Source organism: Nicotiana tomentosiformis, chromosome 6 (assembly GCF_000390325.3).
Source record: "Nicotiana tomentosiformis chromosome 6, ASM39032v3, whole genome shotgun sequence".
Classification (NCBI taxonomy): domain Eukaryota; kingdom Viridiplantae; phylum Streptophyta; class Magnoliopsida; order Solanales; family Solanaceae; genus Nicotiana; species Nicotiana tomentosiformis.
The window spans coordinates 18344335-18370118 of NC_090817.1; the positions used below are offsets into that span (position 1 = coordinate 18344335).

Below are 25784 nucleotides of genomic sequence, written 5' to 3' on the forward strand. Positions count from 1 at the left end.
TAGGAGTAAACTTTTACGACTAATAGCTCTCAACACAAACTGGATTACAGATTGTTCCAAAACTGTTTGGCAATAGTAAAAAGTTACCAGACACTTCAATGAAGAAGGCAGATCACTGATCATAGTTAAAACACTTAACAAAAAACAGAGGTTCTCACACAACCAAAGTCAGACCGCTGCTCTTAGTTAAAATGCTTACAAAAAACAGAGATTGGAATGATCTCACGCAACCAAAGTCAGATCACTGCTCATAGTTAAAACGCTTACAAAAAACATAGATTGGAATGTTCTCACGCAACCCCATTGATAATTGCACCACTCTGCCAAGTCAAGACACCTAATTCTCCATCCAGCGAACGAATCCCGGAGTAACAAACTTAGTAATCACATTCCGTGCAACTCTAGCGTAGCCATTCAGGCCCCACGTAAGACCCCAACAATTCTTCACAATGTAGTATGGTATACCGCCTTCATCTCCATATCCAATTATCAAGAAACTGTGGCGTCCACTTTCCTGCTCCATATCTTCGGGACGATAAACGTGCTGAATCAATATGAAAACCAAAAAAAAAAAAAAAATCTCAATTGAATTAATTGATTCACTGGATTTGTCATGTATAAGATAGAATTTTGTTCAACAAAAGAAAATGTTCAGCACTGTCAAATGGATGTTCATTTGGCAAGGCAATAAAAGAAAAGATAGTTCTCCATTTAGTTAAGTGAAAGAACCTTACACTCAGCAAGAAAGGTGGTCAGTATCGCAACCAGAAACTTTGGTGGTCAGTAACAAGAAAGTTATCCATTTAGTTAAGTTAACGAACCTTACAATCAGCAAGAAATGGGGGCCTAGGCATAAGAAACTTATATCTGCTTAGTGATAAACCTTATGGGGTCAGTTTATATGTAGGTCAGTCAGGACTTCTTGGCCTCTTCTAGATGACAATTGGTTAGGACATGGACCTTGAAAGACATACATCTTTGTGCTACACATATAATATTGTAATCCTTCACAAAATGAAAAAATGAAAGCAGCAAATTCATTTGGAAAAGTAAGATTCACCGTCACATCAGAGTCATAATAACTTGTGACGCTGCCATAATTCATTGACCCTACAATCGGGTGCTGGTTCAATGCTGTTAAGACAGCCTCCTCACCATACAGACGATCCCACCTATCTAATGTTATCTTTCGTCCCTGAAGAGCAAGAAAACACACATCAAATTTAATACGTTTTGGAATTAAAACATTCAAGGAAAAAAATAAGATTCATACTTACAGCAATCGAAGCAGCAATGCAGTTATCTTGCCACTGATTTTCAAAAGGATAACGTGCTTCTGTATGAATCCCTTCGTATTGAACGTAGTCAAATGCTCTGTGAAAACTTAGCCTCAAACCCTCTCTATCAACACAGTCATAGATCTCCTTCTTTGAGAAAGGAATTGCAGCTCTACGGGGCTCTAAACCAAGGGCATTGCACACTGCCTCGGCCTGTCTGGCCAGCTTTGCACTCACAACGTCGCAAACAGAATATGCAACACAAGCAACTAACAACAAAAATAAAAGACACTTAAGGTTGTTACCCATAAAACACTTGATCTATATTAAGATTATGTCAATAAAACACGGAGGCCATGTAAACAAATACATACCTGAGACGAACTGGTAACCCACGGGGGTCATATAACGCCGGCCGCACCAGTATCTCGTAGCCTAGTCTCGAGGAAAAAAAGAACTAAGAACAGTTATGCAAAATCAAAAAACAATTAAATAAACTTTAAATTTGAATCACAGTTAAATATCTCACATTCTGACAAATAGCTACACCAAAATCTTCAACAGGTACGTGAGCCATCGGATTTGGCTGGGCTGGAAAAAAATAAGAAAAATAAACACAAAAACTCATAAAAGGTTCGGATAAGGACAATCATTATTTCATAGACAATTTAAACAAGAAACCAGTTGCATAAAATTAAATAGCCACAGTTATAAGGGATGGGGTTGAAACTAATTAATTATACTGAATTTATGTTATATTGACATAAATACTTGCACACTGCCATATCAAGGAAAGCATGAATATGATCCCTTTGGGAGCAACTCAAGCAACATACCAAATTACAATGTTTCACTTTCTTAGCTCTAGCTAGCCATATTCAAGCAAGAAATTCTAAAATATTGGGGAAATAAGTCTAGATTATTCGAAAAGCAATAACAGAACCAAGATAATCTAGATAAAGGGGTTAAGAACATAAGAAAGCACTGAAACATACATAAGTAAGATAAAAGAGAAGTACAATTGGAATGGGGAAAAGGGAATTGGGGTTGGGGTTCTACAAATACACCTTAGAGAAGAGAAATGAGAAGAACAGATGAGTATACACAAGTAAGAAAAAGAGAAGAGCAATTGGAATGGGGAAAAGGGGATTGGGGTTAGGGTTCTACAAATACACCTTAGAGAAGAGAAATGAGAAGAACAGAAGAGTATACACAAGTAAGAAAAAGAGAAGTGCAATTGGAATGGGGAAAACCAGTAATGGGGAAAAGGGGATTGGGGTTAGGGATTCTACAATGGCAACTTGGAGAAGAGAAATGGGAAGAGGGAACTTACAGCAGAAGAGTAAAATGCCAAATTAGAGAAGCTCAAATGAGTTCGTACACACTTTAAAGAAGACAGCTCAAACTCTTTGAAATTACAGCGCACCCCCAGGCTTAATTTCAGTTTTTAAAAAAATCTTTTTCTTCTTTTTTAAAAAATGACATTTAAATTGTTCACTCTATGTGTGTATCTTAAACACCACATATTGAACATCAGAGTAGTCTATGTAGTATAATTGATTCTCAAGACCACTTAAAGCATTTTCAAAACTAATTCCACGGTACACCTGCTACCTCCCACCATGTACCAACAACATGTATCGGAGGTTACTCTGTCCACCAAGACTTGGACAGATAGAAAGAAATTGCCTAGTGTTATGACTCCGTTGGAATTTAAACCTGAGACTACATGGTTCTCAACCCACTACATTAGTCACTAGGCCACACCCTAGGTGCTAGTTTTTCCTTTATTATAAATTAATTTTATTTTTTTGGCAAAATAAAGGATGTTATTAACGTCATATTGAGTAAAAGGGCTTACCGTCAACCTATTGGTTACCATGTGATTTCGCATCTTTGAGAAAACTTGTCCTTTCCAGTGTTTTTGAGAGCGAGAAGCGCAAAAAAGCGACAGGGGCTCGCCTCGCTTCAAAAACGAAGCGCAAAGCGAAGCGCAAAGCGAAGCGCAAAGCGAAGCGCACGCTTCATTGAAGTGAAGCGCAATTCTTAAAAAACATAATGTAAACCTTGCAAAGACACAATATAAATAATCAAAGAGTTCAATTTATATATAAGAAAAAAACATAATCAAATAAACTGAAAATAATATATAAATATATATATATATATATTCTTTTTATATATAATAATTAACTTTATAAACTGAAATATACATAAAAATTAATAAATAAAGGCTAAAATACTAATCAAATAAACTGAAAATATAATATATATATATATAATAATTAACTTTATAAATTGAAATACACATACAAATTAATAAATAAAGGCTAAAATACTAAATAAAAAGAATAAAAGGAAAAATAAATCGTGCCTGCCCTAGCTGTGAGCAGACGCCTGGACGGGAACAAGAAGAAGAAAGAAGAAAGAAAAAAAGGAGAAGGAGAAGAAGAAGAAAAAAAGAAGAAAAATTACCCGGAGTATTGGAGGAGGTCTCTGGCGACTTGAACCCTAGCAGTACTCAACAACAATTGATTTTGGGAAGAAGAGAGAAATGGTCTTCACTTTGGTCTTAGGGATATGTTTTGTATAATAAAAAAACAGACCCAAACATTTTCTTTTAAAAAAACTGACCTCTTTGAACAGAAGCGAGCGATTCTGCGCTTCTCGCTTCAAGGTCGCTTCGCGCTTTTTCGACTGAAGCGAGCGCTTCATGTGGTCGAGTCGCCTCAGGCATGGAAAAGCGAGCAGCCATCGCTTTGCGTCGCTTCTCGCTTAAAGCGATCGCTTCGTCGCTTTTTAAAACACTGGTCCTTTCCAAATGATGTCAATGCCAACATGAAAACCATCCCTAGAAACCACCTGATGAACATTTAATTTACAAATTACAACGATTATGTTTGATAGTTTTGGCATTTTTTCTATGAACGCTTGCAGATTTCTGAGAGTTCCTCTTAATAAGCAAAAAAGACATGACAAGAAAGCTCACCTCCCTATACAAGTTAAAGAGATCAAGGCGTTTGGCATTGAGAATCACATCTGGAAACTCAGCAAGGCCACATTGAGGAACGAGACGAGTGTGTCCACGAAGAATTAAAAACTGCATTACATCTTTCAGAAATTCCTCCTGTAAATAGGCCGGGGAAAGAAAGAGAGAACATGAAAATATGATTACAGTAACCCATAATACAGTTATAATTCGGGCTGTAGTATATATTCTCAAAACAATTTGGTGTTAAAGGAAAACCTCTATCAGGTAATGCAAACAAAATAGCTTGATTCCATGAGTCTGTGCCAATGGATTCTCATAGTAAACACCACCCATAATGAAAATATGAGAACTAATAGTGATCCCTAATTAAAAGAAAGAGAGCAATTTTTCCAATCGTGCAACAACTCGCATACAACATTTACAAATCAAATAAATGACAGAGCCTCTAATCCAGTATTCAAGTACACACCAATCTTGGACTATCTACTATCAAATGTATACACTTATCCTCTAACATACTAAGCAGAAGGAAAATTTTATAAAAACAAATATGAAGAGCAGAGATAGGGAATTTAGTAAAATCATGTATACTGATTAAATTAACTATTATGTTCATGGAAAACCTGGAGCCAAATTGACTGGATTCCCGCATCTTCTCACCGGGGTATCTCTCAAGAAAATTAAGCAAGGCACAAATAAAGAGAATCAAAAAGCAGTGGAAATTAAGCCTGTGAAGCTGAAGCCCATGTAGGAACCTTCAAGCAAACTTCAAATACTTTTGTCCCACAAGCTACTGACATCGATCTCCGAGGCTAGATGTAGGTGGTCTAATTTCCTCATTACTTGGCAGTGCATGAACCAGTTCACTGTTTTCAATGATTTCACTTTTGATGTGATTATTTAATAGCTAAGAATTTAAAAGGAAGTATATATCATCTAATCAGTCACCGTTGGGCTATCAATGATCATTGCTGTACAAGAACATACTGCTAAATTTACCAGATCAAAACATGTTTGGGCACTGCCTGAAACTAGAAGTGAGATATGAGCCGAACTACTGGTCGACAGATCACATCGCATGGACACGACAACACGGGATATGCACCAGCCTGAAGAGTTGGTGGAAGGGCACTGTATCACAGAGCAGCTATATTAGGGCACAAAGGTTTGACAAGAGAGTACACATGAACTGAAGGAATTCAATCAGGGAGTGTCACATTATTGCTGTCTTAGGCAGATAGCAAAAAATCACCTAGCGTTTGTCTCTGCTAGGATTTGAACCTTGGTCTCTCATTTTTTTTCACTCACTTCATTGACACTAGACCACCCTTGGGTGCATCCATTAACATTTCTTTAAGCTCAAGAAAAGAGAATATCAGCAGCCTGCCTCAGATAGTAGAAGTGTGCCATTGCTCAAGTTACACAAAATTCTGTTTCTACGAGAAAGGCGATCAGACACACTTATCAAGATGGCAGGAAGTCAAAAAGAGGACAAGTCTAAGCAGCTCAAACAAAGAAACTGGTGTCAAATGACCATCATCTGAAGTAGTTATAATATCACAAGGAAGCACTGCTGCTGTTTCTTCATGAAATGAAAAATATGTTGCACAAGGATATAAAAAGGGACAATGTTGAGAGGGCATTCAGACCATCTGTTAGAGATCCCAACAAGCATTCATCCTGAGGACAAGAAGCAATGTGTAGAATTAGTTTCAAATATAGCATGATACAACTTAGAAGAAAGGCTAGGAAGAATATATTATAAATGTGCCCGCACGTGCGTAAGCATTATATATTCAGCAATATATAAAGCACGTAAGGAAAAAGAAGTAAGTTCGACAAACATATTGCATTCATAGCAATAGTTAAATTCTAGGAAGTTGTTCACATAATGATTAGAACATTATCATCATAGATCTTTATGGCGTTCCACAGATGAGAAGCCTCATGTTCACATCATCATCATAGATCTTTATGGCAGGAAGAGTATTGACGTTGCTTTCTTCATCATCTTCAGGACCGGCCTCAGGCGGAGGGATATTGGTTGGGAGGATCACCAGCAGGTGAGGACCCAGCTTACCACTGATCATCTGGCTCATCTCAGGGACAACAAGGTTCTTTCGGACACAGTAAAGCCTGAAGGATGCATATGCAAGTTGGAAAGCATCCCAAACATGACAAGTTGAACTGCAGGACACAACCAGAAGACCTCTTGAGTCAATTCCTTAATCCTCAAGCCATACAGATGTAAAATTAAATTATGAATAAATATCATCACAGTTAGCTCTCTGAGCAATGCAATGTGGAAAAGATTTCAATTGCATGATCAGCTGACTCAAAAGCAGCTACTCTCTCCGTCCCATTTTATGTGACTGTTTGACGGGCCCGGGGTCATAAACATTTGTGTGACTAGAAATCATCTTATTAAGGGTAAAGTTGAAAATCAAAGTTAAATATTTCTACAAAAGGCAAGTGTGCCACATAAAATGAGACAGTGCAAAATAAACATGGGGTACACCGGTTGAAGCTTGCCAAAGAAAGTCTTTTTAATTAATAAAAACCATAAAAAAGGAACAGATTTATTTGAATGATATAAGACTCTAAAGAAGGCAAAAGAGACCTTGCAACACTCAAGTAAAATAGGAGGTAAAGAATGTCAGAAGAATCAATATGAAAGGCTCAATGATCAAAGCAGCAGCAAGAAAAAGCTTAATGGGAATGTACAAATCCAGATAGTTCTGTAAAAGGGTTGCATGGCCACATTATTGAAGACAACTGCTAGAACATCTCGCTACTCTCAGGCACAGAGAACTAGACGCCAAGAGCAATGAATACATGGGCAGTCCAGAATAATGCATCAATTAACTGTACAGCTTGAGTTAACGGTAAGAATACCTCTGTTCCACACATAGAATGCCTGCCAAAAATGGGATGCTGCATGGCAGGAAAATGCGCTCTTGGTCAGGAGATTTGACCAGATCATCAGCTGATTGAACGAATCAAGGTAATATGTCTCACCTTAGCATGAAAAGCTTCAGCCAATTTTTCTCCAATCGGGAGCTCCTAGTAGACCTGCAACAATTGGATCATCAAGTAAACAACAGAAGAACTCATACTACCACAGTTTCCTGTCCGAATACTACTAGTGTAATTCAACCATTGGAACATTTCAAAATAAGCAGAACACACCTTAACTTAACCACCTAAAGGTGGATTTGCTTTAATTTCTAAGCCATTTTGGTCCACTAGTGATTATTAGATATTTCAATAAGCCATATTCACCTTGAATTCTTTTTCTTTTTTGTTGTTGGATAATTACCTTGAATTCTATCTTGCTACGACGGTACTGGCTGTATCATTTACACAAGATGCAAACCAACATATTAATGCAAAAATATCCATAATGTCATGATCTCAACTGCTAGACGAAAACATCGCCGCGAAAACAATCTTCATTCAAGTAATGCTAAATTATCATAATCCAACCTTCATTGGCAACCAATGTGTTATCTACATCAGCGTAATTGAGGAAATGCGGGTCAACGGTGTTTAATACATGTGATCTGATCAACTTAAGGTGTTGAGCAGGGAAATTGTGAGGTTGAAATCGTGAAGTTAGGGGAGGTGTCCATTTGTGTATTATTTTCCGGACAAAATTATCCAAGAGGTATTAAAATCCAATAACTTGGTAATGGCTGACAAAATAACATGAAATACCAAGGCAGAAGTACATGAACTGTTCAATGCTATTAATAAAATTTCAGAGCACATCAGATCAAGGGAGTCACAAGAAAATACACTACTAGCACAAATTCTCCTGAACAGAACTAAGGAAGGACAGTCACATACAGCGGTTGGCAGCGTGGCACTAAACCTCCCGAAACTTCACCATTACAAAAACGTTCTCCTTGCAAATACACAATACTTGGCTGCCACGAATCCAGAACTTTAACCAATAGGCTACACCGGTGGGTGATAGTTTTTCCTTCATTATATATTAATTTTATTTTCCGGTAAATAAAGGATTTTATTAACCAACCAGTGTTGTCAAAGGCTCATTAGAGGCGCGCTTAAGCCTTGAAGCTCAGAAAAGCTCAGGGTATGCACCTCGCCTCACTTAGGTTGCATTTCAGTGTATGCAAGACACTAAGGCTTGGGTCTCATTCTCTAGAAGTTCTATCTTGAATAAAGCGGAACAAAACAATAAACATGATTAGCGAAAACATATGAATGAAATAGTCACTCTTCTTTGCATTACATATACATTTTTATTTTTTTCTTCGTATGCCTCTTTTAACTAAAGCGCTTATAGCCTGATATACTTGAACCGCTTTTAACACTTTTCGCCTTTGACAACACTGTAAAAAACTAGAAGAATTATATCCATATCATCTATCTATACTATATTAAAAGCGTGAAACCCAGAGAGAAATATCAATCATCTTTTTTACCCTTCAAAATTTGATTTCGCACTAGACAAAATCGTCATTTAACTATTTTTAAAATCCTTAAAAATTTAAAATTAATAAAATTTATACTATTTAGTCTTTACCTATTGTAACTATATAAAAACACCTAATATTTAGGAATTTAAAGTCAACCAAATTAAAGTTATATACAAATACATTACTTATTTGAGTGGGGTAAAACAACTATTAGTCCTTAAGAATATGTTTCTTCCGTATAAAATAAAGTTATGTTAGCTCCAAAAATATTAAGCCTCTCAAGTTAGAGTTAGAGTTTACTTTATAATTATGAGTGTTTTATTCCTCAAGCCATTAACATCTAAATTTATTTATTGGAAACGTCAAGAATCTTAGCTTTGGAAGTATTAGTTAGTATAGCTTTGAAGAATAATTTTTGAAATTACCTAGATTATTATTTATATATGTTAATTTTTAAAATAAATCTAAAAGTATAAAAATAACTACTGAAGTTCTATAAATAAACCAAACAACAAGTAAAAAAATTTAAGGTAGCTAAGAACCTACAAATTTATGGAGTAATTTATATGAAGTTAGTTGCCAAATAGTTGAAGTTAGTCGACATATCCACTTTAGCTTTAAAAATTAAACTATTCCTTCAACAAATAAATCCATGTTCAAAAATTACATTACCAAAATGACTCGGCCTCTCCTGGCTCTTCCACCGTCCGGGCTCCCTTTCCTCCCTATGGTATGCTCCCCCGGCGCAAGCCTACAACGTTTCGCGCCTACGGCTCAACATTCGCACTAAAACATTTTTGATAGGCGAGTCTAATCTATCTATCTATAAGACACTATAATAAAATACGAAATCGTAACATGAAATGTTTATCAACTTTTAACTTTCATAAGTGCAGCTCGTATTGGATAAAATTATTATTAAAATAAATAATTTATTTTTAGTAGAATAACATAAGGATCAATAGAACACATTAAAACTTTTAGATAGACGAGTCTAATTTATTTATCTATATCGACAACATAGTAAAACACAAAATTCTAACATGCAATGCTATCAACTTTTACCCTTGATAAGTGCGGTTTGTGTTGGATAAAATCATAATTATAAGAAATAATTTAGTTTTGGTAGAATTTATTTTAGATTCAAAAATCTGCGGTCACAAACTCTGATGGATCTTTTGGGACATCTTCCTTCGCATATTTTTCTTAGCGGGGACTATATGACTTTGTTTGGCTACGTTAAGGAGTTCATAGTCTTTTGCGGTGAGAAAGTCTTTCATTCTTGCCTTCCACCAACTATAGTATTGACCATTTAACAATGGTGGTCTAGTAGTACCTTGCCCTTCGTTAGATTCCTGATAGTGCATTCATTTTCCGGATCTCCAACGTGTTACCCAGTTGGTGGAGAACCATAACTATACTATTTTTTTTTTTTTTAAGAAGGTAACAAATTTTGTATATATAACAACTGCACCAAGAAGGTGCAGTCTTTCAAATTTACAGAAGATGGTATAGGAAGTTCTTAAATCCCTACTGCACTACGGACTACAGAGAGCCTAGGACATCAATAATGGATTCTGTATCTTCCATATACTCTTGTTTACACCAAAAGTGAAAAAGAACTAAACATTTCATTTTCAATTTCTGTAAGGTGTTATTTCTGTCTTCAAAGCATCTCTGATTTCTCTCTGACCAAACTGTCCACCAAATGCAAGCTGGAACAATTTTCCATCTTTCTTTGTTATTGGTTGAGGTGCCGTAATTGCTCCAACATCTTAGGACGTCCGTTATATCCCTAGGCACTACCCACATGATCCCCTTCAGATTAATGAAAATCCTCCATATTTGTTCTGTAATCCTGCAGTGCAAAAAAAGATGGTTGATTGTCTCAGCCTCTTCACCACATAGATAGCATTTGGAGCATAGTTGGAAGCCCCTTCTGATGAGGATGTCCCGAGTCAGAACTGCTTTTCTGGCCAAGAGCCAAGTAAAGCAGGAAACTTTATATGGAGTTGACTTTCCATATTAGCTTCCAAGGCCAGCAATCAATCTGTTTATTAGATAGGTTGAATTCCTTATATGCTGATTTGACTGAGAAAATACCTTGCATGTTCCCTTGCCATAGAACACAGTCTTCAGAGAGTGATGTCCCCTTGAACTGATCTAATGTTTTGTAAAATTATGTTATCATGGTTATCTCCCAGTCATTGAGTAGTCTTCTGTAGCTAAGGTTCCAACCATGGATAGACCATACTTCACTCATAGTTGCTTCCTGTTGCTGGTTCAGGATGTAGATGTCGGGGAATAGCTGCTTAATTGAGTTTTGGCCAAGCCAGTTGTCTTTCCAGAAAGAAGTTTTCAAACCATTACCTATTCTGAATTGGGCCTTGCTTCTGAATTTTGGCCATAAGTTTCTAATGGATTTCCAGAGGCTTACTCCATAAGGACCACTAACATGTTTGGTTTCCAAGTTTCCTTCTACTCCATATTTCCCTTTGATTACTTCCTTCCAAAGTGAACTTTCATTGGAAGCATATCTCCAGAGCCACTTCATCATTAAGTTGTGATTCTGTACTCTCAAATTCCTGATTCCTAGTCCTCCTTTCTTCTTGCTGACTGATAGAGCATCCCATTTGACCAGATGGATTTTGTTGTTGTCATTGTTGCCTTGCCATAGAAATTTCCTTCTCATTGCATCTATTCTTTTCACCACATTGACAGGAATAGGGAATAGAGACATCATGTAAGTAGGTGAGGCATCCAACACACTATTAATCAAGATTAGTCTTCCTCCCAAGGATAAATATTGACTTTTCCAGTTAACCACCTTCTTTTCACACTTCTCCAATACATCATTCCAAATCCCTTTGGACTTGCTCTTAGCTCCTAGAGGCATACCCAAATATATAGTCGGTAGTTCCCCTATCTTTCCTCCAAGAATGTTAGCCAGGTCTTGGAGTCCATTCACCTCATTAACTGGATATAAGTGGCTTTTGTTCCAGTTAATGTGCAACCCAGAAATAGCTTCGAATAGAACGAATATCACCCTCAGCATCTTCAGTTGTTCTCCGTCAGCATCACAGAACACCAGTGTGTCATCTGCATATTGGAGGTGTGTGATTTCCAGGTTGGTGGTTGCCTTGTGAGAAACGTTGAAGCCCTTGACCCAATTGTTGATTTGAGCAGTTTTCAACATGTCATTAAGTCCTTCCATGGCTATGATGAAAAGGAAGGGGGAGAGAGGATCTCCCTGCCTCAACCCTCTTTGTGATGGAAAGAAGCCAGTTGGTGAGCTATTTACCAGGATTGAAAATCGTATTGTACTTATGCAGAACTTGATCCAGTTGACCCATCTGTCTCCAAAGCCCATCTTCACTAAGAGACCAAGTAAGAAGTTCCAATTCAGATGATCAAAAGCCTTCTGAATGTCAAGTTTGCATAATATCCCTGGTTTCTTACTTCGTATCCTTGCATCTATACACTCATTGGCAATGAGAATGGCATCCATTGTCTGTCTCCCTTTGATGAAGGTCATTTGTTGAGTGTCTACCAATTTGTGCACAACTTTCTTGAGTCTCTCAGTAAGTAGTTTTGAAATTATTTTATAGATGCTACTTATAAGTGAAATAGGTCTGAAATCATTCAGTTCTTTGGCACCCTTCTTCTTTGGGATCAAAGCTACATATGTTGCATTGAAGATTTTTTCAAAGATTCCTCTATCATAGAAGTTCTGTACAACAGCTAAGCAGCTATTACATTTGTGCTGACCACCTCCCAGCAATGGGTGAAGAAAGCCATGGAGTAGCCATCAGGTCCAGGGTTTAACAGCTTGGCCTCCAAAAGACTTTGGGCCAAAAGATTTGGGCCCAAAGGTTTTTTAAATGCTTCCTTAGGGCTTGGATTTAAAGGGTCACTTAAGAGTCTTGCCTTCTCACGTGACAGCACACGTGAGTCTTTTATAAATATAGATGTAGGTTGTACATCCCTAGAACAACCCACATGCCTGTCCCTTCACTGAGATCTTGAGCCCCTCCCTCTGCCATAGGCTGCTTTATTGTCTGCTGGTTAAAGACCTTGTTTCCACTACCGGAGCTGAACCTTACCGGAGCTTCACACCATATTTGAATCGTAAAGATGATCCCTTCGCTCTCCACATCAACCACCTTTGGGACTAAATCTCCGTTCCCTTTCACCTTCAATCTTGCCCATTTGAGGTGATTTCTGAGTTCGATCTCTTCTTCAGTTTGCACCCAACTTCCACAATAATTGCCAACTTTTTTGAATACTTTTTTGGGCCATAGGTGTAGAGGGAGTCCAACTAGTCTGATCCAAACCTGATCAAGGTCCTGGGTTTTTGAGATAGAGCTCGCTGTCGGTGACCACCATTGAAGGGAAAATTTGTGACGTTTCCACTGCCAGACCCCTTTGAGAACGTGTTCTGCAGTTTTCTTCGACAAGAATTCGAAGAGGAAACGATTTTGACCCATTTCATAGATGTTGACTCCGTGTGCCTGCTTCCATGTGCTACTAGACCATCGACGAATATCTGAGAGAGTGGGAATGTCAGAGATCTCCACTGGAAGGCAACCTATCACACTCCTGGAGAGAAGTTCGTTTTGGGAAGAGTTGGGTTCACCTGAGATGCTGATGATACCATCTTTTTCCTGAACAAAGGCTTCATTCATTTCTCTAGTAGTCCATTTATTTCTTCTGATTGTTTCTGAGTAGGGAAGATCTTCTGTATTTCTGGGTGTAACTGTAACTGCCTTCTGGGTCTTGCATTTAATGAAATTTGAGATCTTAACTGCAATGTTTGTCCAACCCGTATTAAAAGCCATTTCTGGGATAATAATGGTTGATCTTCTCTTGTTTCTAGCCTTTCCTTGCAAGCTAATGATACTAATATATCGTCCATGCTTGTTGTAGTTCCTCGAGCAAAAGAATTTTGTAAAGTGGTCTTCTAACTTCCATCTTCTAACTGAGTTTCCCTTTACTTTTGATGCTTCACTAATGGCATAGCATAGCCATTCCATCGTGTTTTGACTGAAAAGCGTTCTGATCAAGTTGTGCCCTCACTCTGTCCAATTATACCAAGTCTGCTTTTATTATGCACTTAGAAATGTAAAGACTGATAAGTAAAGAACACAAAATTTAACGTAAAAAATCACCCGGCTAAAAAAGGTGAAATAACCACAGCCTACCATGTAGGGTTACTCAACTTCGTTAAAACAAATGAGCCGCAAATAAAGCTTAGATTACAATCTAATGAAAGGAGACGGAGCACGCATCTAATGGAAGGTGTGTATTTGGACTAACAAGCTTTCCAGAATTTAGACTAAACAAGACTACTCTCATTTAATTTTCTAGCATGCACTATAATCATTGTATTGTAGTATATTAAAGCAGGAAAAAAAAGGTGAGTAAAAAGAGAAGTTATGACAAGAGTATAGATTCTTTAGTGAGCTGTAAAATCAAAGGGTTGAGAGAATCATTAGTGGTGAACGAGTTTCAAAACTAAAATTGTAGTTGACCTAAACTGCGAATAAGTAAGATAACCCTTGTAGCCCAAGAGGAGTACCATACCATATGCGAACCCATATAAAAATCAATTGTGCTAATTGTATATAGTATAATATAGGGCATATCGTATTAGTGATTTTTAGGTAAGCAATTATTGTATTTTGATATGCATTTAATTATATGGAATTAGCTCTGCCCGTGTAATTCTTCTAATAAATGCCACGGAGAGAAAAAATGTTTTCAAGGTTAGATTAATTTGTATATTTGCTCCATTTCCACTAGTCACCAAACTTATCTTTCCACTGCCCCCAGCAAATTAGTTGATATCAACATGTGTTTTAGCTAGAAGATTTGACTAATGCGTAGCGGCTCATTGGATATGAGAAGGTACAAAGGAAGCTCGGCCTTGCATAAACGCAAACTCTGAGTTACCGGAGAAGGGTTGATTACCAGCCAGTTTCCGGAACGCATTATATCCAAACAAAGTCTGGTGGTTCTAAATATTTTACACGAGGTAGAAAGCTTGTGCAAAGAGATCTGCTGCATGACAGAAGAAGACCTGGTAGAACGAGTGAAACAATTCCCACTCACCTGAAAGTTGAAGATTCCCGCAAATCTGATACTAGGATACTGTATGAAAGGCGTAATTCAACTGTGATCCAACACAGACATAGGGAAAGACGGTATGCTTTTGACTCTCACGAAAGAGAAGATACTTCACATTTTAAGAGGGCAGAACCCTTTTACTGTAATGCAGGAAGATTTTCTGATTATCCATACCGGGATTCCTATAAAAAAGATCCTGAGAGGGAATGTCAGTTAGAATACAGATATGACAACTGGCGTAGCAGTCGAAGCACGAAAAGAAAGCTAAATCCTCTTGAACTATCACTATCTACATATGATGAATTGTCCGAAAGAGATCGACCCCATTATGGGAGCAGACTCACTGTTCAGGGAATGGACAATAATTCTTTTCATGAATCAGAACAATGGATTGATAAGCACATTCAGTATCTAGATGATGAGATACCCAGTCAACAAATGTGGAAAACTGATCAGCTGCAGAGTAACAACAGAATGAGGACTGATGATCTTGTAACCGAATGTAATTACATCTACGATCTCATGGAAGAGACAGATAACAGATATAGATCATACAACAACAGGGATACTAATATTATAGAAGATGGCTATCATGTAATTTGACTTATTTGAGAAGAGAAACTAAAAGCCCTAATAGGGGCAAAAGGAGAGATAACAGTCCTCGGTGTGGCCTAGTGGTCAATGAAGTGGGTGAGAACCATGAGGTCTCAGGTTCAAATCCCAGCGGAGGCAAATACTAGGTGACTTCTTCCTATCTATCCAAGCATTGGTGGATCAAGTCACCTGGTACCTGTTGCTAGAGGGAGGTGGTAGGTATCCCGTGGAATTAGTCGAGGTGCGCGCAAGCTGGCCCGGACACCACGGTTATCAAAAAACAGTCCTCGCGATAGATTAAATAATGTATTTTGCATGGATCTAAAGGATGAGGAAGGGAGATTTAACGGGTATCGACCTCCATCCTTTCGTTTGTATAGGGAACCTTGTACAGCTAGCAGAAGGTGGCAGAGCCCTGAACTGCCACGTCTGTTAATTTGACCAACTCTATTAGTGCTGATCAGACAATCAAGTATCCTGGTAATCAGGGTAATTTTAAAAGACGAAGAAGGTACCGGCAATCTGAAGGGTTGCACAGGGTTGAAGATGAAAATATTAGGTATCAGCAAAATATATTAGATGATGAGAGGACATCATGTTCATTCAGAAGCAATTCAAGTGACAAAAGGTTTGAGTCACTTGACAACAAACATGGACCCGATCTAGTAGAAAAGCTTTTAGAAGACAGGCATGTGGATCATGAAAAATACAAATTGATCAGGGAAAGCAATAAAGCCAGTCAATTTGGTCAAGGGTCTAAATTTTTTCATAGAGATAATCGTTGGAGACTATTCCCAAAGGGGAGAGATTCTGTTGCCACGTGCTTGGTTGTTGAGAACAGAGATGTAATTTTGTCTATACGAATATCAAGATTGTATACTTCCATATGTAAATATGAGTACTCTATATATGTTGGGTCTTGTTCCATTGTGCGATGTCATCCCATTCTTCCAAGGTCTCCTAAATTCCCTGTGCGTTTTATTCAATATGTTCCTTTTCTCTGAAGTTTTCATATTGCCTTGGTTTTCTTTTTAATTTAAATTTCTTGAATTGGCCCTAAAAAGATTGGTCGTGCCATTCCAAAATCATATTAAGGTTGCTGTTCTAGGAATTCTTACATTACCTACGATCAATTGATCATCAATATTCTGTAGTTAATTATGGTACCATATAAATTTGCCGGTGACCATTTAGTCGGTTTATTTTCTTGATCCAACAAAACAATTTGCATCTAGATTTTTAGTGATAGTTGTCATGCTATTGCCAGACCAGTAAACAATACAAGCGTAATAACAAAACAAAAATCAAGGCTTGATAGAAATTAGAGATGGTTAAATGGGATTTCTAGGTGGGGAGTAAATAGCTTCTAGCAGCAGGTGAGTATGATAATAATAAGTGGAAAGTTTATCACACGAGATAATAGTTCAATAAGGTCTATGAGAGATAGGTTTTAGCTTGAATTAAGGCTCACTCCTTTGTGCTCGAGCATCAAAAGAAAGAAAAAGTAACCTAAAGGTGATGGTTGTAAAAAATAGAGATTCTAGACATCATAGATAAGGTTGACACTTGAGTGTTGAAAGCTTACTGAATATGATAGTATGTGATGGTAGGCATAGAGGTAAATACAAATACGAACAAGTACATACATGTTAGTATCAAGAAGTGGTTAACTTTATGAAGAAATATCAAAGAACAAGGTGATATCAAAAAGTGATTAAATTTAAGAAATGGAAATACGAACATGTACGTTATTAGGTGGCAAAGTTGAAGGATGAATATTATCCACAATATGAACCCGTTGCAATAGTTGGTATGAATCATTTACGTGAGGGAAAAAGGTAAGTAAGATGAACGTTTTATTAGTAATCGGTAGGATTATAAAAGCATTTTTATAAAGATCCAAATAACTTGAGATGTAAAGAGTCCTAAGAATTATGCTCAAAAATAGAAATTTGTGAAAGGCAATGACATAGTCCGAGAGTATTACTAATAGGAAAAGTTGTACACTAGGAGTCTTAATCGACAAGTTTACAAGTTCCAAGCATGAAATATAATATTACTTTAAGTGACAAGGTAAGCCATAGCTCTAAATGAACTACATGATGACTAGATACAACATGAGAACCTATCATTCTTTATTTGTCATTTTCTCTTCTATTCAGGTTAAGATAAAGGTTAATATGGTTTTGTGCCTAAGTTGGTAGATTGATTATTTGGAATAGTGTCAGAAAGTTTATGTAAGGATCTTTGTGCATTGTCATTAGTACCAAGGATTATATAGATTTTGCATTTCCAACTCAACTATTTATAATGTGTATATAGTAACACCACATTGCCATGTAAGCAGCAGGCGTTTTTATACAAAACTAGAGAGCTCAAGCGGAGAAAACAAGTTGCGTATAGTTAAAACTTTAAACGACCATAACTTTGTGCTCAGTTGTCGGATTGACACTTTATTTTATATTTCGGGTATTTTTTCGAGATCTAGCCAGAGAAACTGCCGCAAGGCGGTTTGGTCCAGCCAATTTTTATGAAAACAGCCTTTTACCCATTCAATTTGTATTTTCCCCCAAAATGGTGTAGCATTTTAGTTCATTCTTATAGAAAATATCAATGAATAAAATGAGTTCCAAGTTGAAATATTTGCAGTATTGCGGATATGTATATCAATTTCAATGTGTCAATTTCAATTTCAAAAAACGAAGCAACTATCATTCTTGATTAATATCTATATTAAAAAATGCATGAATAATATTATGTTGCGACCTGGCTCATTAGTTAAGCTCTAATGTTTTGGGTATTGTTTTTACCATATCGACAAGGGTTCAAACCTTGATGAAAGCACCATCTCATTAAATTACCACTTTGCATTTTATTGGTATAAGTTGACAAGCATAGTTGCAACGGTGCATGGCACTATGCAAGCGCAAGCATCCACCACCGCCACAAAAGTCAAACTACCGCCGCTGGCATCCCCGTCACCACCGCTATCACCACCATTAGGGGTGTTAATAAAACCCCGAAAAACCGAACCAAACCGAAAATCGAACCAACCCAAAAATCGAACCAAACCGATCAAAAAAACCGATACTTTTTAGGTTTGGTCTGATGGTAAGCAACCTCCACTTCCAACCAAGAGGTTGTGAGTTCGAGTCACCCCAAGAGCAAGGTGGAGAGTTCTTGGAGGGAAGGATGTCGAGGGTCTATTGGAAACAGCCTCTCTACCTCATGGTAGGGGTAAGGTCTGCGTACACACTACCCTCCCCAGACCCCACTAGTGGATTATAATGGGTTGTTGTTGTTGTTGTTATTGTATATTTTTATATAAAGTTTTTGAAATTTTAGGGTACATATTAATCGTTTGTATTTTTACACTAGTTCTTTGCTATTATAATAATCTAATTCTTTGCTTTTACATTCTAGTTTGATTGGTATTTTTCTTTTGCTAAGTACAAGAATTTATTTCATGTTAAAAATAATCGATTTTTAATTGAGTAACTAAATTATTCATCACTATTTGATTCAATTATAATCAATATATCTTGGTAAATGATAGATTTCTCAAAGAGCAATTGGTTTGATAGTGTTAAGTCGAAAATTTGGTAGTGTAAGTCTCATATTTAAGATAAAAACGGTAAATAACCGACAAAACCAAAAAACTGAATCGATAAAAAAACCGAATTAATTGGTTTGATTTGGTTCCAATATTTGAAGAACAGGCTTACTTGGTTTTGGTTTCTTTTTGGGGAAAACCCGATCCAAACCAAACCATGAACACCCCTAGCCACCATCCCCGTCACAAAAGTCAAAACATAAGCCTTGGCGACACCTCGAAAACCCTTTATTTTCGACATAGTATTAGCATATCACTCTTGGCATGTGCCTTGGCATCGCACGCGACACCTCGAAAAACCTCTTACGGCTTGTTTGGATGGTTGTTACACATTGTTTCATAATGTATCGTATTGTACTGTATCGTTTGATAAATACAATGTTTGGAAAGATTGTATCGTTTGTCGTTGTTCCATGATATCATGCCCCAGCAATATGAAGAATAAATTTACAATATTATAAAGAAAAATTATGATACGGGGTAATTTATTACATAAAAAGGTAGGGTAAATGATAAAATAAATTTATTTAATAATAGTGAAGGGTGAGATGAGAGAAAAAGACAAGATAACAACGCAACCACACCAAATCGGTCGTTACATAACGTGGCACATTTCGTCGTTACATAACGACGGATTTAACGATACGATACAATAAAATTTAAGTAACAACCAAAACAAACATCGTATTTAAAGTAACAATACGATACAATACAATAGGTAACGACCATCCAAACAAGCTGTAAATAGGCTGAATATTAATCATCATTTCCATGATTTCACTTTCTCTTAACTTCCATTATACAACTCAGACAAAATATTTTAAATTAATTTTATGTGATCTATTTCGCAAAGCGCGTACCGTAAGACTAGTACTATATTATAAGTGGCCCTTTAATGTTAAAGTTAAGTTACACAAAAGCCCATACATTTTAAATGGCCATTATCATTCAATTAATTTTGTTTGAAAAAGAAGACAAAACAACTAAATAATTAATTAAACCATTGTGACTGTCTCTTAGAAACCATTATGTCTGTTGTCTCTTAGAATTCTGAGAAACACTCTTAAGTAGATACCTAATACCTCATGTATTTTTTCATTTAGTTCAAAATTTTATTGACAAATGGGGAAGCAGCAAGTGATTTGCTGGCAGATGAAGTAAACCGGATGCATGTGTGTGCCAGAAAAATTGAAGTTTGGTATTTCTTCCAAGGAGTTTATGGATATTTTTTGGGGTATCTAACAAAGTTCCTCCTTCAAATAAGAATGTATATTTTACTACGTAAACTGGTGTTCTTTACGCCAGCCAATAACAAATACTATTGTCTGTTTGCATTTGCTCAAAATATGAGAAAATTGGGGAAAGACCACCTTTTTTAACTGTAACAGGACACATGCCTACACGAAAACAGAGAACGAAGAAAAAATTTAACTCAAAACAATTGTCTATCTATTGATGAATATATCCTTGTAATGTTAGCCAGAAATTCTCACCTTTTAATCTTGCACTATTACTTCATAAAAAATACAGTAGCAAAAAAAAGGCAGGTTCACATTCACGTTCCCACTTTCTTATGATTATTTCTTGCGCAAGTAGCTTTAACCTGCCAAACTTCACATGTTGTTATCTATAGGCAAATTAGCTTCTTTCTTTTTTTAACCTGTCAATCCTAGCTGAAGAGTTGTGAAGTGCATCGATATTAAGTAATATGATGGTGTAGAAGAGATGAACTTACTTTAGCAACGAAAGCCAAGATGAGGCTCCTTGTGATGAATAAAGAAAGGTTTAATTTGTGGATAAAAATAGTTGGAGTTAATAGAACTTTTATTTCAGTTCTATTCTTCACCAACAGTTTCTTACCTCCCAAAAAAGAAAGGGGAGAAAATCAGTTCGAGAAGAAGAGAGCACGGAAAGTTGATTCATATCGGTTGTGGGAATCACATTTTGAACTTAATAGTTAAGACAGGCTTAGAGAAGGCCGATGCAACTATTGCGAAAATTAGAGAAGGTGTTAAGCATATCAAGAATTCAGAAACAAGAAAAATGCCATTTGGGGAGTGTCTAAGTAATCTTGGCCTACCATGTCTAAGTAATCTTGGTCTAATGTAATTTGTGGAGTGTCTAAGAAACAATTTTGGTTTATTTTATTTTCTGAATAACTTATTATCAGTAATATTTGATATATTTTCTTTTTTAATTGTATAAGATCTTGATGATGGATCCGACTCTGATGAAGAAGATGAGATTGTTGTTAATCTTCTACCTTATCTTGCGAAACTTAAAAGGTTAAAATACCCTCTGTTGTTCTCATTATCCTTGTTTCTCTTTCTTTTGTTTTCTTAACTGCTATTAGCAATAAACACTAATGTAGTAAAGGGAAGAAAAAAAAAAAGAGAAAATGAGTGTGTCTGTGTGTTTTCTCTCTTGTGTCAATTTAGCTTCTCAAAATCTGCTTTCCCTTCAAAATTTACCTTTTGTTTTGTGTTGTTTCCTATATTCAGTTCTTTTTGCTTATTGTAAGCATAATTTACTTCAGTTGTGTTCAATCAAAATTGTTCCCGTGATTTCAGAGCTTTTTGCAGTGTAATATTTTCTGGATTATTGTCAGAAAACCATGAATGTGTGATTAATTATTCTTGGAGATTACACAACTAGCACAAATTCAAGAATGGCCTGTTTTTCTTCATTACTTGCATTACTATAGTTTACATGCCCAAGAAAAGCTCAAAGCTGGAGTCTTTTTTATCTTTTGTAATGGCAAATTGTAACTTTTTCATCCAAAATTTTCATGTTCCTCTTCTTATTATACATAAGTTTCTTGATATTTGGCTCTTATAATTTTATTTTTCTGCAAAGTATGGATATTTATTGAACATTTGTGGTTGAGTTCTGTCCATCTTTTCATTTTTTTCTATTGGCCACTTTGATGTTTTGTGATCCTGCTCTTCAAGAATTGGTTGAAACTTTTTGTTCAATTCAAAAGTTTCAATCTTGTTGTAAGATCTGATATATTACTACTAAATTTTACAAGTTTGAAGCTGTGATTCTCTCATAATTTCTCCTTTTTTATTCTAAGTGTCATTTTCCTACCCTTAAAGTTTGCACCTTTTTGCTTCTTTTTTGTTGGGTTTATTACCTGCATTTTGATGGCCTTTTCTTAGGAAAGTAACATTTCAGAACTGGGGTTTGTATGAAATATTTGGAGGAATGAAGTTAACTGTTATGTGGTGATCAATAATAGAAGAACTAAAGCAAAAACTATGATACATCTCTTTGATCTTTTTCCTGTTGGTCGCAGTGGTGTAAATAAAAAGGAACTACAATGTGAAACCTCGACTATACTACTCCCATATAATGGATGAGAACCTGCAGATGAAGAGAATGGATGAGTGAATTTGCAGATGAAGAACTGATTAACCCCCTACAACTTGAATTGCAGATAAAAAGTCTTAGTGAACTTGGTATATTTTTTATATTTAATCATAGTACTCAGTTTTGTGAACTTTGTATATTATTAACAATTATTCATAGCAAGATTAAAGTCACAAGTTTTGAAATTGTTAAACTTGCTACAAATATTACGTTATCAAGTGGTAGCAAATTAATATTACTTCAGTAATGTTCGTGTGTTGCAAGTGGCAGCAAATTCATATTAGAGCTTGAGGCTAATGTGAAGCCATGGATGGATGATATGGTTACCCATTTTATCCGCCGGTTAACCCGTGTTTTATCTGTATTAAATAGGGGTCGGGTCGGTTAATTTGTCTGTTTTTTTTGTATTACCCGTTTTTTACCCGCACGTATCCAACCCGACCGTTTGCCACCCCTACTCGTGATGAATAAAGAAAGGTTTAATTTGTGGATAAAATAGTTGGAGTTCATAAAAGTTTTATTTCAGTTCTATTCTTCTCCAATTGTTTCTCACCTCCCAAAAAAAGAAAGAGGGGGGGGGGGGGGGATCAGTTCGTGAAGAAGAGAGCACAAGGAAAAGGAGCAACTAGGTTTATACATGCTACCTCTGTGTTGATGTGATATCAATGCAGAATGTATTAAAGGTAATTTGGGTTTGGGACATGGACATATGGACAACTTAACTATTCCATATAAATATACGCTTTAAAATTTGAAATGCAAGAATATAACTTGCTAGAAATAAGATTCACTAATCCAAAATTAACAATTAACCATTCTTGGGTGATCGAAGAGGCTTCTCATGTTTGAGCTTGTACTTTTCCCCCAAATTTCATGTTCTACATCATACATACAAATAACTTTAGCGTGTTTGTAGAGATCGCTTAATACACATGCAAGTTCACTAATCCAAAATTAACAATTAACCGTTCTTGGGTGATCGAAGAGGCTTCTCATGTTTGTAGAGATCGCTTAATACACATGCAAGGCACATGTCCAAAACAGTCATAGAACAAACTCTGTAGGCCTGCATCTCACAAGACTATCCAGCAGAAGCTACATGCTCTACATTCAACCTACACTACACTCCCTGGCTAAACGACTAGTCTGGATAGAAATTCAGGGATCTCAACTTCGACACAGCTTTAGTCCTTACAATGGGTTTGATATTTGGTGCAAGCGATGGAAGAATGCCTATGGAGTAGGAGGTGGCTACAATCTTTTTGCTGAAAGGTTTGCTCTTTCTTCCAATTCTTTGGCATTTATTCTATTTATGCTCTATATATTCTAATCCTCAAATAAGATTTCTATGTGATTCTTTATTCCATTATTTTGAGTCATATGATACAACGGGTAACGAAATTAAGATAAATGAAAATAGAAACTCCAAAATCTTTTTCAACTAACCTCTTCCTCTCTGTGATGGAATGACACGGGTAAACACTCCATGCTTTCTCAGCCATGTCTCTCTGTATATGTAATTTAGTTCATGTGCATATAAATTCATGAGCCATGGACCTGTTCAATAGATTCAGGATGTTTAGAAGCATATATACAATGCTCACAAGTAATGACGAATCTGTAACAGCAAAAGATGGAATAATTGAGTAGTTGATGTCGCAGTTGAACGTGGTGCATCGACAAGACTTACAAAGAGGAATATAAAGTATGACTAACGATGATTTTTTGTAACTAAAAAATTTTACAATTTCTTAAAGATTTTTTTTTTTTCAATTATCCATTACATTGTATTTGATAAGTTTGAAATTTCAATATTAGTAACATATTAACCAAATTAATTGGAGGGGTCAACCTTTTTCCCCATATCTTATGTTGAAAGGTCTTTATATGCCTTTACTGTAGTATTGAAAACAATTATAATATAATTATTTATGGATAATTTTGAAGTAGCAAGAACAGACAATTGGACATACATTACATACTTTTTTCACAAAAAATGCATCAACTTCTCGTCTAAGAATATTGCTTTCGACCACATTATCATTGTAAAACTACAAAAAGTATAATGGCTTTTTTAGATCTATGTTTTTTTTTTGTGTGTATTTCAATATATATCAAGTCTTACATTAAAGTAATATGTTTTTGTTGTTATTAAGCGAATTATCACTTCTGTTAAATTTACGAGAACTTAGTGATATCTCACAGCGCTTAAGTTAACTAGTTCTATTATATATAAAGAATAAAAAAACAAAAGCCACAATATGAAAAGGCTTGAGTTAGACTTTCAGTGCATCATCAAAAGAAAAAATATATATTACTCAATTTTGGGACACAGAGAAAAAAAAAAGTTGCTAGACTTATATAAAAATTATAATACTTCGATATAGTTTGTTTTACCTTGCTTATTTGGTAGATCTGGAAAGGAAGCTAAGAACAATTCAATCCCTCCCAAGTTGGAGAAAAGATATAATCTTGAATTGGTAGATCTAGAGATGGAAATCTCCATTATATTCAATCAATTGACTAACAACTGACCGTGAATTACAACCAAAACTACCACTACTCCAACAGCCGGATCCATTCTTTGAGATTAAGATATAGACAAACATAGAATCGATACATCAGATAATTGGGCCACAAGAATCAATTTTCAGAATTGATGAGGCTAAGATTTCCCATGAAAACAATAAGATGAATTAAGGGGTGGCTCAAATTTGGACGTGTGAATAGGAATTAGTCAGATAGAAGAAGAGGCGAGATGAGAGACACAGTGAAACTAGATTTGCTTCGGTCATTTTCAGAACAAAGTACACTCTACTACACGTTTATCTATGTGTCTTTGGAAAATGGTTCCTTTTTTTTTCAAAACATATTACTATTACTATATACTAAAACAAACCAAAAAATCTTTTTCCCTTTTCCATCACAAATTATTACTATTACTATTGAATTAAGAAATAAAAATTAAAACTTCATTAAGATACTCCAAAACTTATTATAATATCAAATTTTTATAATAATAATACTATATTCCAATTGAATGAAATTTTTAAAATTATACTAAAATTAAATAAAACTTATGCTTGATTTTACAATTCATAAATTTGAATTAATTTTTATTTGCAATTTTAACCTTATTTTTCTTAAATAATTTATAGAGCAGAGCTTGGACAGTGCATTTTTTTCATTTTGTGTTTCATCCGGAGATAATAATAAAATGCTAGGTAATTTGTCTTTTTCTATTTATTCGAAATTTCAAAATATTTATGTAATAGAATAATAAAATAACCAATTTTGAAATAATTAATTATAGAGTGATTTGTTTCGCAACCAAACGACCACTTAGTATAATAATAAATTACAGC

General features: G+C 35.8%; 1 protein-coding gene across 9 annotated transcripts; it reads right to left on the minus strand.

Moving 5' to 3' along the window:
• Positions 1-25261, minus strand: LOC104109164 (uncharacterized). 9 transcript variants are annotated; one of them, XM_009618383.4, is made up of 13 exons: positions 24817-25261; positions 23866-23976; positions 7288-7341; positions 7165-7203; positions 5522-6456; positions 4267-5400; positions 3912-4139; positions 3753-3788; positions 1807-1868; positions 1652-1712; positions 1278-1546; positions 1061-1195; positions 1-544 (listed from the first exon to the last, which is right to left on the minus strand). In XM_009618383.4, exons 7-13 carry the CDS (start codon positions 4030-4032, stop codon positions 338-340), a joined length of 891 nt encoding a protein of 296 aa, XP_009616678.1. In that variant the 5' UTR covers positions 4033-4139; positions 4267-5400; positions 5522-6456; positions 7165-7203; positions 7288-7341; positions 23866-23976; positions 24817-25261; the 3' UTR covers positions 1-337. The 9 variants fall into 9 exon arrangements, with proteins under 9 accessions (XP_009616678.1, XP_009616682.1, XP_009616680.1 ...); XM_009618387.4 differs by having other exon boundaries at positions 4267-4404; positions 5269-6456; XM_009618385.4 differs by having other exon boundaries at positions 4267-5135; positions 5269-6456.
• Positions 25262-25784: the final 523 nt, after the last annotated feature.

Coding starts and splice junctions, on each gene's coding strand:
- LOC104109164 (XM_009618383.4), bottom strand. CDS start 4,032: ATGGCTGCTCGCTTTTCCATGCCTGAGGCGACTCGACCACATGAAGCG. Junction 1,196..1,277: donor GCATTGCTGCTTCGATTGCT/GTAAGTATGAAT, acceptor CTTGCTCTTCAG/GGACGAAAGATAACATTAGA. Junction 545..1,060: donor ATTATGACTCTGATGTGACG/GTGAATCTTACT, acceptor ATATTGATTCAG/CACGTTTATCGTCCCGAAGA.